At 40.6% G+C, this 14056-nt stretch overlaps 1 protein-coding gene across 1 annotated transcript; it reads right to left on the bottom strand.

The window, feature by feature from the left end:
* Positions 1–991: 991 nt before the first annotated feature.
* VDAC1 (voltage-dependent anion channel 1) lies at positions 992–10747 on the bottom strand. The gene is made up of 8 exons (XM_009322719.1): positions 10658–10747; positions 10047–10096; positions 9105–9257; positions 8962–9014; positions 6508–6735; positions 3297–3447; positions 2860–2917; positions 992–1955 (listed from the first exon to the last, which is right to left on the bottom strand). Exons 1-8 carry the CDS (start codon positions 10722–10724, stop codon positions 1864–1866), a joined length of 852 nt encoding a protein of 283 aa, XP_009320994.1. The 5' UTR covers positions 10725–10747; the 3' UTR covers positions 992–1863.
* Positions 10748–14056: the final 3309 nt, after the last annotated feature.

The raw sequence follows: 14056 nt of genomic DNA, 5'->3' as shown, positions 1-14056 counted from the left end.
CTCCGGAGGTCGACGTTAGGGGCCGGGCCCCCCCCCGCAAAGCCACAGCCCTGGGGTGCGGTTCATCGGCGCCCGCGTGGGTGACGGGGCTTCGCGCCGTACCGCTCCCGAGCGCTTTTTGCAGAATTCGATAGATACATGGAAAAACGCTTTCCTGCCCTCACCCCAAGTGAGGTGATGCACGCCCTGAGAGAAGCCTTGAGGCTGATCATGGGCGAACAAATTCCAGAACACAGATGCCTCGAGCAGGAGAAGAAGGAAGAACAAGGAGCCCGAAGGCTTACGGGGACAGGGAACGCAAGCCGCACACAGCATACAGGAACATAAATTAATTCTGAGCATCTGCCAAGTTACTGTGAGCTAGTTGCATGTGATCTGTTCGGATTGGTGAAATCTAGAAGAGGACTACGTCCCCCAGGAGCGTGAAGTTAAATATTTGCGATAAGTCACACTAGGAAATACTCCAGAATAGCCTGTGGTACGAGGGAAGAGAGCCGGTGTTGCACAACTTGCAGGCTGTCGCTGAGGCGGATCTATCCATCTCATGATGTCTTAACGCCATTGCCTCATCGGGCACATCCTCCTGTACCCACAGCCTCTTGCTGTCTGCAGACCACCCGCGTCGACTGCTTACATAGGGAAAAATACAAAGTTTTAATGAAAAGCCACTGAAGTTTATCCCACCTGACAACGGTTCATTGCTCGCACCTATTTCTTTATAGAAAGGTAATTCAACTTAGTGAATTCTGGAATGGAAGAAAGATGAACAAGTCACGTTATCTTCTCTTCTCCGTGAGCTAAACACATGCGTATGTGCAGTTGCCAGAGCTTAGCGAGCACTGAGAACATGGCCATGTCTGGAACTTAAATCCACTAAGCATTTTTTGTTCGTGTGGTACAAAATATGCACCAAGATGTTGCCAGTCTGCTTCTGGAGCCAAGAATTAATATTACGTTGTTTTCACAATTAGTATAAAGACAAAGTAAAAGGTGACATTTCAATATTTTATTCAAGTTGGGTTTGGGTTTTTTTTATCCATTTTTAGTAGTGTCAAGTACAGCATTTTGGGGTCTAGTTCCACACAAAATGGAAGACTCTCTAAAAATGTACCCATTTAGTTGCTACAAAAAAAGTGGTAATAAATCAAAAGTCCATTTTAAATTTAGTGATGCAACTATGTGATTGCAGTTACAAAGACTCTTCCCTGATTATGGCCCTGTCTTACAAGCTTTCCAGTCGGTGCAAGGGAAAGGAACCACAACACAGGACAGGTAGTATTGGCTGAGTCACATCAAACCTCCTCCGCAACGGACTTACACAAGGTGGACAACCTAAAGCGTTCTGGAGACAGCTGTAGGTGTAAGATAACCAAAAAAGACAAACCATTCATGAAATGCCTATCTAAAAAAAAATTTTTAAACAAATCCCTTTTTCAGACAAGTTTGCACATTCCATTGTGAATTGAAACCTTAAGTGTCAGAACATTTTGCTTACGGAATTAACAGTACAATATAGTGGTCTGAGATTCTTAACGTCTCAGTTTTTATACCACGTTAGCATATTCCTTGTGCAGTCAGTACATTAGTAGAGGTAATCAATACCTTCCTACTTCCTATCGTGGCAGCTGACACATCTGATGGGCAATAACATTCAAAAAAAAAGCCTGGAATTAGGATTTTTTTTTACGCTTTTGTCTCCATCTCTTTAACAACATCATTTTTAAAGCTTAGCTGTCTTTAACCAGGACTAGCAGGACTGATACTTAGCAATACTTGCATCCCAGACATAAAACATTGAAAGGTACGCTATATTCTGAAGGTAGCTATGCTGTATTTTCAAATTAGCGATTGCAGAATCACTCCTTATGCTTCGAATTCCAATCCTAGACCAAGTTTGTGACCACCTGCGTTGACATTCTTGCCATCCAACAAAGCTGACAATGTCAGTTTGATACCTGCGAAATAGAGAAAAGCGAGAGAAAAGACCAGCTGTTAAAACTTGGAATGAGCTTTACATTCAGTAACTGCAGCGTCTGTGTTACTGCTTTAATTTATTGGGTAGCTAGGTTAATGTAATTTGGCGGCTAGCCTTGTAAGGACTGGGTGTTTTAAAACAATTTGCAGATATGAAATCTTCCTGAATTACGAAAGTTACAACAAACCACAGTGCTGGATTCTGCTTTTTATCACTCCAAGTAATTAAAGCTCTGAGTCAGTTCACTGCTGCTGGTCCACTGATTAATCAAATTTTAGAGTCCAGTATTATGAAAAATTGGGACACTGATACATACCCACCTTTCTAAACCACTTACTTTAAAATCTAGGTATGAAAAGGCCCAAGCCCTGTCTACTGCAATATCTCATGTCAATCTGCTTGGTATTCTGGCAGCAGATTTATTAGACTATATTAAAACCAATTTCACAGCAGTAAGATTGTCCTTTTCCTGGACCAGGAGACCTTGAGAAAGGCACATTTTCAAGCAAAATAAACTCAGTAATAGGAAGCCTCTGAAAGTACTAACAAGGCGTTGACTTATCTGTGAACCACCTAATTGTAGCTATACTTTGTATCAACATAAAAGAGTATCTGACTGGTCAGTGGATGGTGGTCTCTAATAATTCTGCTTCCCTTAGACATCCAAAATTAACAGACCAGTCCCTGGAAGAGTTCTTCATTGGGTTGCCACGCAGAATAGCAATGTTACAAAACCATTTACATTTTGTCACAAAAAAACCCTCTTTGATATTTCCAGACTAAAAATCATAGAATCATTTAGGTTGGAAAAGACCTTTAAGATATTAGAGTCCAGCTGTAAAATATCACTTCTTGACGTTTGAATTCCTTCTGCATGGACTCACCTGGCTTTAAAGTCTGAGTGTATCCTAATCCGATCAGACTGGAGTTGTTCACTTTAGCCTTAAAGGGAAAAAATACTGTATGTAAATAATTCGGTATCTTTTTTCAAAGTCCTTCCTACTTGAAAATTAAATAACACCTTTTAAGCAGGTAAAGGATTTCATCTTTTAAATCACACAAAAAAAAAAATCTAGAGTTAATTTTGCCTCAAAATCTCAAAACAGTGCCCAATAATATGATGAAACATTCTGTGTCACTTTTAGGGAAAATCCAATAGCTGCGCTCTCGTGCTGCCAAGGACAAGACAAATAGATACATGTGCCAACTATACACCACAGAACTGCATCAAAACCGTACTTTACTGATGTAAAGGTTGCTTCACGTTTCCGTTAAAGAGCCTATTTTCAGATGCGTATAAATGTACATGCATAGCACTCACAGAAAAAGAGGCATCTGGGTCAATCTGATACTTGGCTGCTATTCCAAAGCGAGTGTTGCTGTTACCGGCTGTCCAAGCAAGATTCACGGCAGTTTCCAGTTTATCATTCACCTTCTGGTAAATGGAGCCTCCAAATTCCGTTCCATCATTCCTGGAAGGAATGCATTAGTCTAGTTTTAAACTGCACCCCAAAACAATCATCTTTTTTTTTTTTTCCAGTCAGATCTATATTTGCAGAACATTCACTTACACCTCATTTAATATCCCTGTAACAACTAAGATAGAGACATTAGGCCAGATTGGTTATGAAATCGTTTTTAAATGCTTACATTCATTGATGGCTACTGTATTTCAACAAACAACTTAGGAAACTGAAAAAAAGCCACGACAAACTATCAAAAATAGACAAATGGTGACAGGTTCCAAATTTCCCTTCTCTCTAGATGGGAGTCTTTGTAGTACAGAGATTTATTCTTCTCTGCATGTCTCCGAAATAATTACTTTCCCAGGCATACGTCTCCCTAGTGCCCCGAAAGGGCTGTACCCCACTCACCGAGCCTGGGCAGTCATCCTAACGCTGCCTCGTCGGCGTGCTTTTACCAGGCACAGATGAACTGTATCAGAAGTGAACATGCCAATTTAATGTCCAAGTCTATCCGCTTTTGCCAACGAATACCATTTGCGCTAATCCTTACGGTACCTCTGTACTACAGATATTTCTCTACTAGAAACTGAAATGAAACTAATTTTACTTTGCAGAGAGCACTGGCCAACACCTGAATGATGACAGCCTTCGACCACTGCTACCGAGTAGCACAACTTCCAATTACTACTGACACCAATGTCACGCAGGGAATAAAGTGTGGTAAATAAAATGCAAAACGTTAGAGCATGCAGATCATAAAAACAAGAGCAAAAGACTTCTAAAAGCCTTGCACTCCTTGTAAACCAGAGAGCATCTGAATTTCTGTTTTCGCTCATTTTCTTACAAGAGGATACAAACGCTATTGCACAAAACGGGCTTTAAACCACAGGAAGACCTCTGCAAATAAAATACTTCTGATTATTTCTAAACTATTAAATAATCTGGGTCCACTTAGTAGAGTATTCAAAACCTTAAAAATAGGGGCAGACTTAGAATCTCCCCGCTTTTACCCCTTTGGCCTGATGTTCCTTAGTTCGTAACAGTTGCACAAACAGTAGTGATATGCCTATTTAAAAGTTCAAGCAATAGCAGCAGCCTTTTAAATTGTTAGAGCAATTCTTCCAGAAAAACTACGATACTTACTTCAGATAAGACTGAAGCTCACATATAACTGCATGTGCTTGGCTCTCAAGAAAAGGAGAGATTAAAAAGGACTGAGGAGAGCTGGTTATACAGGCAGATTTTGTGCAAGGTTCCCACACAGCTCTGTCTTGACCTGCAACATTAGGGGGGGGCGGTCTGAGCTATGCTTAAAAAACGAGGAAAGTCATATTTAAAACTAGAAATTATCCAGCCCTACCTCCCTTTAGTTATTATTATTAAAAAATAATAATAATAAAAAAGTCAAACCTCCTTCCAATTCTAATAGTAACAATAGCACTTTTCAGCTGCAGATAAAAAAACATTATCCCCCTATGAAAATTAATATCTTAAGGCACCATTAAGGAAAGTAACTTGCTGAAGCCCCCAGCCGGTCTGCATACCGCCAGGAACAAAAGACGATGCTTCAAGCCCCACCTAGTTAAATTATCAGCTCTGCCACAGCATCCCTGTGAAACACTGAACTGTCTAGATATAACAACCGAGCAGGCTAGTGATGGGCGTTCCACACACAACTGTTTCAGGGATTATATAAAAACTCGGACACGTTTCAAAGCGGAAACATGTCAAATACCTAACTAATCTATTAAAATCAATAAAGAAGATTTCTATTCATATCACACATTTTATGTTTTGCCTGTCAGTTGGTAGAGTATGAATATTAAACAAACAAACTAGGCGTCCTCCTGAAGATGATTTATCATCCACGTACAGTAACGGCAACCCAAGGAATCCCAAGAAACAGTACAGTAAGATCTGAGCCCCCGCTGCTGTTACAAAGTTATTTTCTGCTGTTGCTTTAATTAAGACTAATAATAATTACAGCATTTTATAGCAAAAGCCAGTAATACAATATTTTGAGCTGCTATACAGCATAACAAAATTGAAAGTCATTGTGCTTGAAGGAATAACTCCTAACTACTGAGTGGAGGGGGGCCCTGCATATTGTTTTGATGAAAGTTTTCTGCCCACATTTTTGTGCTTTGGCAATCCTTCAAACATACTGTCTGGGCTGTGAAGGTTCAATTGTTCGGTAAGGCAGTGTGAGCTTCCTAAACCAGATCTCTGCAAAACAGCATGAACAGAACAGAAAGCCTTTGAAGAAGCAGCTCCAGGAAGGCAGAACAGTTGTTCAGCCCCCAAATGGGAACAGCATGCAATAGCTCTGCTACATGCAAAATATCCAATTACCCAAGGGAATGGGAAAGGGGGGGCCAGGGGAATGGATTAGGTATTGCCTAATCTTAAAAACTGCCTTCCCCAAAGGCATAAATTGCTTTTTTAAGAGGAACAGGAGACAGAGAAATTAAGGTTTTCATGGAATTTGGTCCTGGTTTCCCACTGTTCATACATTCAGAAAGGACAAATGCTTGTGTAAATAGATTATTAGGAGTTCTAATACCAAAACAAACTTTTACACTATAACCCTTCCAGTACTAAAACAAACCCAGTCCATATCTCTTCCATTCATTCCCTTTTGTCTGTTCTTGTTCACCCTCCGATTAACTCTCTCATCTACAGATCAAACCTCCATTTTGTTTGATTTTGACGTGCAAAAGGAAGGCATTGCTTTTATTTCAACTTTCACAAAGAATATTTTAAAACCCACTTGTTTTATTATTCCATTAATAGATTCTAATAATCCTTATCTGTTAGAAAGATAGACACTGGATGCTTGGGTGTCCAGTGAGTTCCAGTTCCTTCCATCATGCACTCCCTCACCCACATAATTCAAAGAAAAGTTAATGCAGCTAAAAAAGTGCAGCTTGCCATCTTAAATGAAGAAATAACTTCAAATCCACCATTCCCTCTTTCACCACTACTGAAATTCCATCTCTTTCATTGTTCTAGTAAGCAGCAAAATCCTTTCAAATTCCTTTTTAATGCCCATCTGCCAATACTTACACGTTAGTATGAAGCTGGAATTCATCGGTCTTATAGCCAACAGCAAAGTTGCTCTGGGTTACTCTAGATTTCGTTGTCTCATAAGTCATTTGGTAACCTGCCAGCCACCCCTCGTAGCCAACCACCAAGGCTCCACGTATTGAAGGACCAGCAATATCAAAATCCATGTCACAGCCAATGTTGATGTGTTCCCTTTTGTACCCCGTCTTAACTTTAGCGCTCTTTTTCCTAAAGAGAAAAGAAAGACTCTCCTATCTTTGAAAAGGTACACTCGTAGGTAGCAATTCAATCAAATCAGTTACTTTAACTCAGTGTAATAGTTCTTGAAGACAAAGTATGCATACCTGGAGAGCCACATGGCATGTCACCTTCTTACCTTTCACATTTGAAAAACCCTAATTCAGCTACAGTCAATTATTTGCAATCAAGGAATAAAACGCGGTGTGGCACCCCACTAAGCACTTCTGGGCTGTGTTCCGAAAAGCAGCAGCACAATAAACCAGACGGGAGGAGACAAAAACAAATCCTCATCTCCAACTAATCTGGTGGTTTTGGATGTTTGGTAGATGCAGGGAAGGAATGGAAACTGTAGCAGTTTACAGGCTTGGCACAGAAAGTCAATAGTAGTTGGCCTGTCCCAAACAAGTACTTTTTAGAAAAACCTAGTGAACTTGGGCAATTTCATTTACTGTGACAGACGTCAAGAAATCACTATTTTGCCTCCAGCATCCTGAGGGAAAGTTTCTGCTGCTAAGGAAGGAGGCTGCTTCAGTGGCTCTGACACCCCGTTCTCTCCTTAGGATGCTTTATGAAGTTTAATGGTTACAGCCATTAGAAGGCTGCAGAAATAAACTTTCCTGAGTCACTTGTTTCTTTTTATACTATTGGTCAGAACAGTGTTTTCTCATGTGTCCTTAGGTCAGTTTACACCAAGGGTGCAAACCCTCACAAGGCAAGAGAGTTACGTCTAATACATTCAGCTACTCTTATTTAAGATCTTTTTCTTCTCTTTTTACCTTACAAGTGTCTTCTGTCTTTGACCAAGTCTTTTACCGACATCTTTCCAGAAAAGCCAGGCTAATTTGAAATTTCAAATCAACCTTTCACTTCAGCTAGCAAAAACACTCTCCAAGAACTGTTTCAATGCCGTATCAGACCCACATAGAGATTGCTCTCTTTTTTAGCATTATTGTTATTTTGGACTCAGGAATTTGTGTTTTGCAAAATCAGAAATAAAGAGCAGGAGTGCCAAAAGCACTCAGCATTAGCTCGTCTGCAACTTCTGTAAAAGTCAGCAGCGCCTCTGCCACCAATGTCAATAGGGACAGAGGCAAGCTAACCCGGGGCACTCCTGAAAATGACTTTCCCTGTTGAAAGACTCATCACAGCCAGTAAGTAGTAAAGAAGGGGGAGAAGGTGTCTCAATTTCAGACACGATGCATCCCTGTCAACCTAAACCAGGTCACACCGGGATTGAATCTCACTCCATTTATTCCAATTATAATAGTCCTCCCACAAAGCAATCATTGTAACTCAGATACTACAGTGTCTGTGAAGTGCCTAAGAAATAGCTGTAGAGCTGTAACTTGTCATTCTCGTACAGGTTTTTTCTTTCTTATTTTCTTAAGAATCCCACCAGCTAAGAAATAATTATCAACAAACACTAGAGATTATTCTGGTTAACAAATACAAAAATACTTTGTTAATGTAGAATCGGGAATGGACTGGAAGCAGTTTACAATGCAGGACGCAGTCAAAGACTGGGTGAAACCTCCACTGGGACTCTAACCCGATAGCCTGAAGTGCAGCGTGCTGCTCTGGAAAGCTAATGTGCAGAATGTTTTGACTCACTGGCAGCACTGCTTGCAAAAAGATAATCGGGGGGAAAAAAAAATAAACCAACATTTAAACCTACAGCTGCTGCTTAATCCCTCTGGCCCACATAAAACGTGGCATCCAATCGCCGTGTCAGAAATACTCATCCACCACCAAGGCACACTGTGGCCAGCAAGAATTCAGATGATAAATTCAGCTCGGGAGAAGAGCCCAATTACTGTGTCGACCTATTAGAGCCGTGGCCAACTGGCTCCCGGAGCTTGTTAAGCTTCGCACTACTGCTGACTTGTTTAGCGCTTTTATTCAGACAGTAGCTCATCCTCTGACATGCCCAGAAATACGCAACAGGAGTGCAAACAGAACCTTTTCTTCCCACCCTAATTCTGACTATAATTTTCAGGTTACTGTATTTAAAAGCTTGCTTGCTACAGCTTAGGATTAAAAGGGGATCGTTAATACTAAGATTTAAATCAGATGTACATGATTTCATCATACACGGGCTGATTATTAACTGTCTCGATATCTTAGGACAGAAGGAGTAAAGAAGCAAGACAGTATTCTGGAAAAATTAAAATAAAAAATGCCTTTTTTTGTCACTTAAGCTTACTCACTTCTTACCCAGTGTTAGGAGAGAAGGAGGAGTCAAAGGTCAGCTTCAGGCCACGTGCAAGCTGAACAGGAAAGAAATTCACTGGTTGGATTTGTAATCAGAGATTGCCGTAAGTGAATTTGCAAATTGCATCTTTTGAGCCAAAAATTACCTGATCTTCAAGAGTAATCTCAGTGCCTAGTGTGTTGTCGGTGTTCCACTTTTCTGTGAACATCAATCCATATTCCACCCATTTGTATTTTGTTTCCAAACTACCACTAACTTTGCTCGTTTCTGAGTTTGCTGAACCTGAGCTTGTAAATTCCTGAAAGGAAAAAAAAAATTACATATATACATTTTATTTATATATATATATATATTTGCAAATACATATATATTTGCATGCAGGCAAGTACTTGTAGAACTTGTTAGTCATTATAATTTGGGATATTATTCAATACTGCAGAGTTCTCAGAAGATTTAAGAACATCTTTGCTAGTCGTTAATACCAACACACTCTTGCCCCACAAAAAATTTCAGTGTCAGGCAGAAAAAGCATTGCACGCTAAGGGAATGGATATGGGACAGGAACGTGGATAACTCTTACCAGCAGCGTAAGGTGCCAGTCTGTAGCAGGTATATCTGTGAATCAGCATGCGAGTCTGCAAATGCTTCACAGACAGAGCCTAAATATTAGCTCCAATACACAGTTACATTGCAACTATACTTGTTTAGCGACTGCTAAGAAAAAGAGCGCGCAGCACGATTAGAAACCAGCATATTTCTGCTCGTTCAATCCAGTAAAGCAAGGGGGAGGCACTGACACTTCCTCCGAGCACAGGCCATGGCGATGGCCTCAAATAACGACGTGATTTTTATAGTAAGCAATTATCATGGTTGCAAAGGAGCCCTTCACAGATTCGTCTACTCTAATTTGTGCACAATCTCGTATATTAGACAAAAATTATAAATGCAAAGTAACTTGCAAGGTTATTAATACATCTGAAAAACGATAAGGGGAGAGTAAAGGATACTTATGTACTTTTAAAAAGAAATACACAGTAAACACAAGAACATTGCAATGTTTTGGATTTCAATGTGGTTCCAAACTCACCAGTCCATTTTCAGATTTTGTTTTCAAATCAAGTTTTATTAACCCAAAACCTAGAAGATGAGTAAAAAATATGAATTATATATAATTTGAAAAGCACTTCTGATTTATTTCTTAAAACTCCCTTCTAAATCGCCTGTGAACTATTAAAAAAATAAACCAAGGGTACAATTACCAAACCACATGTTTTTATGAAGCAGATTATGCAGCTTGTACTCACTTCAGATAGCACTTGACTGATTAATCCTCCTGACCTCAGCAATATAACTGGGACCAAATTAGGTAATAATGTCTTCATTCATACTGAGCAGCATTTTGTTCGTAAGCAAACTACTGACATCAATGATACTATTCATGATACAAGGAAACAGTCAAAGTACAACACACAATTTTCTTTCAAAACAGTCCCATGTGGAACAGGAAGAATTTTCTCAAAAGAAAAGTAAGTTACCCTCCCTTTCCAGACAGCAAGGGCAATGTGAAGCTATGATAGAACATTCTCTGGATTCTAATGGAAATTATTGGAATATTTATCAGGGAAAAGTAAGAAAATCATAACAGTTTCAGGAATCAGGTAGATGGCGAAAGACAAAATTTATTTTGGCTTTATTTACCATATCCCTTGGTGAAAACATCTCTGGCAGATTTGCCCAGATCAGCATAAGCAGGTGGAACAGCCATTTTCTGGGGAAAAAAACAAACAAACAAACAAAAAAACAGAAGGGAAATTACAGTGTTCAGAAACTTATTCAATTCATTTATGCAACAAGAAACTTAAGCCCATTTCAGCCAGTTTTATTTTCTACCCACCTCCTACCAATTCAATACAGCCTGAAGAAAGTAGCTATAGCAAATAGTGTGATTTGATTTTGCTCATTAGCCAGCAGAAGCAATTACCATGCATTTGCCACCGAGGATGAGAAACAGGCTGCAGACCAAATAGATATGTAAACAAAAGAAACTGTCTGTGCCTTTCCAAAGGGTTCACTGTTGTTCCCGTATCTGTATAACTGCACGAATGAAGAACTACTTTTTTTAAAACCATTTCTCGGAAACATGTCTTCTTTTTCTTGCAAGGGATCTACGCGCTGTCACGCAAAGCATTAGGGCCCCAAGTCATCCGCTCAGGAAATCTAACCAGGACAGGCATCTAGCATCAGCAGCATCTCTCTCCCCCTAATTCACAGCAGCAAATGGGTATCATTTATGTTCGCAAAATCGATAAATGGTCATTCCTCACCTTCGGTTTTCCTTTTCTGTTCACCAACGGGGAAAAAATGAGCTTGCTAAGAAAAATTAAGACTGAAGGGACGCTACACTGTGAAGTCGGGCAGTCAGGAGGGCAGCCACAACCCTGCTTCAGCAGCCAAACGCAGCTCTCTGCAAAGCCTGGAGCGAGGCACCAGCCCAATGGTGCGGGCACTGCAGGGGCAGCTTTCTCCACCATGTTTTGTTTGGTAGGGATGCCCACATTGCCACGTAGGTCCTCACTGTCACATCTTCAACCCTGACCATTCTTAGTTCAATGGCCTCCCGCAAGAAATTTAATGCATCCCATTTCCTCTGCCACTGAAAACACTGTCTCATCGTATACAGAGGAGAAAACAGGATCCCGAGAGGAACAAACCAACCAAATCCACTTTCTTATCCAAGCACAGTCATTTGTTCTAGGGAAGCAAAGTCAAACAATCTGAAATGGTGTACACCTTCTGTCTTTCTAGACAAGATTTCATAACTTTAAAACGGCAAAGGAGATAAATCATACTTATAAAGCTGGTCCTCTTGATACCAGGATGTTGCACTAAAATTCCATGTTCCCAAACTTTTTGGTTATGCAAAATTAATAAGCAGCTTATTACATAATCTTGCAAATGCTTTAGAAATCGCCTGCCAATCCTTACTCCAGACTATTCAACGTTAGCAGAAAACTATTCCTTTAAACCACAAACCAAACAGCTAGCTCTGAACATGAGGGGTGCTCTTAATAGTCTTTCTGGCTGTAGACTTGGATGCAGTTCTCTGGGCAAGCACACCACCCCACAAATATCAGACAGGGCGTTTCGGCACTCAACGCCTCAAGCACTCCATCCAACAAGTTGTTGCCTGTTAAAACAGGATATTGCTGTTGCGTAAATGAAGAATCCCTATCCTAGAGGGAACGAAACAGATCTGGTGGCTAAATAAAAGCAAACAGTCTTCTCAGAACATAAAGTAGGATGCAAGGGCACATACTATGATGTAGCTTCAGTTGCAGAGAATGCCTGGATGCATGTCGTCTCCTTCCAGTTATAGTTCAGTAGTAAGATGCAGCCCCAAATACATGAGCAGCTAAACAGTTAAATTAAAAAACAAAAAGAAAAAAAAAGTATTCCATATTCCAAAGCAGTTTTAGCTGCTTATATTAGAGCTAAATGTCTCTCTCCGTTTTTTGTGCAAACATGAAAGCAGGGATTTAACGTTTATACACAAAACCAGCCTTAAAAAAAAAAAAAAAAAGAAGAAAAAAACCCATACGCACAAAAAAACCCAAATCAAGTATTAACAGATTTCTTTAAGTGATTCCTCTGCTCCTTATTAAAGTCACTACAAGCAGAGTACAATGCCCTGCTTGGAGATCATACCTTAAAGTCAGAGCTAAGGCAGCACTCAGGAGAGGGATGGCAGGATTCACTAAGGGCTGTATGTGTTCAGGAAATGCTTCTTCCCTGCCAGAGCAGCCCAGTCTCATGAGACCCCTCTGATGGGTACTTCCATTTAGCATCATCAAAAATTAAAAATGTTAAAAATCCCTACACCTGAAAATCAAATAAGCACTGCTTTGAAAGATAATGTACTGCTCTGCCAGCTGCATTTTGGAATCTACCAGATATATTTTACCAACAGTCCCTTTGAGTCACTTCATAAAATCAAAATATTTTCTTGAAAACTGAATGCTGTATGCTTTTGGTTTGGGTTTTGTAGGTCATGTTTTTCCCTTATCCAAGCCCATGAAGCCAAGTTTTGCTCCCCCTGACGTTTGTGTATCTTCACTGGATGTGGCCAGGCTCGGCGGGTGGATGAGCTGTGACAGGCTGCTCCACTGCTGCAGTCTGGGCTGTGGCTGTGGGACAGTGGGAGACGTCGAGATCTCCACTTAGGCAATTACTGTAATTAAGGAACGACACTGAAAGCCAAATCCCTGCCGGTTGTAAAGCAAATCATGTAACGCACACAGAGCAAGGTGTTTAAAATTGCTGAGCGTTTGGTACGTGGTGGTTAACCTTGCTGTTGTCAGCAAGAACAAAAATAAGTACTTCTGTTTGCAGCAGCTAATCAGAAGCCTCTTGTTTAACAGATGGAAAACAAAACTGATTACATCCTGTGCGACTGCAGTTGTAAGACAAGCATGCTTAACAAGGATTCAAACTCTTAAAGGATCAAGGAATGGCTGTGGCCAAGTGCCCTTGCTTTTCACCAGTGGGATCCCAGCACATTAACTCAGATTAGGTTAGGGCGGAGATGAATTCATTGCTTTTATCCTTGTCCAACTGTGCAAATAGCTCAGAGTGACTGCGTACCTCAACTCCCGCACAAAGCAGGCCAAGTAGAATATATACATCATGTTCTAAGTAGGAAAATATTTCGATTTTCGTGAGTAGGAAATACTGTAACGCAAGTCATGACTGAAGAAAACCTGAACTGAGGAGTTAGCAGCGAGTGCTGCTGTGAGCACCACCTCCATGAACGCCTGATTTCTAACTGCCATAGGGAGAAAACAGGGAGCTTCCTTCGGACCTGCAGGACCCAAGAGCCAGCCCTAGTGAAGATTTCGTTAAAGGCAAAGCACTTCCAGCAGGCCGAATTTGAATATTTTCCAGCATCACAGATGGCAAAGTTTTCACCCTACAACGCCGTTCTGGGAAATTAAATCAAAATCCGCCCAGTAGGCAGCAAACCCCCGGGGTGCCCTTGGCAAACGCAAGGACTGGCTGCAACCAAAGGAAAATTCATCTCTGCTCGATAACTCTCTTACG

The sequence above is a fragment of the Pygoscelis adeliae genome, unplaced genomic scaffold (assembly GCF_000699105.1).
Source record: "Pygoscelis adeliae isolate BGI_AS28 unplaced genomic scaffold, ASM69910v1 Scaffold34, whole genome shotgun sequence".
Classification (NCBI taxonomy): Eukaryota; Metazoa; Chordata; class Aves; order Sphenisciformes; family Spheniscidae; genus Pygoscelis; species Pygoscelis adeliae.
Note: the sequence above shows the minus strand (reverse complement) of the source record. Positions and strands in the feature narration are given on the sequence as shown.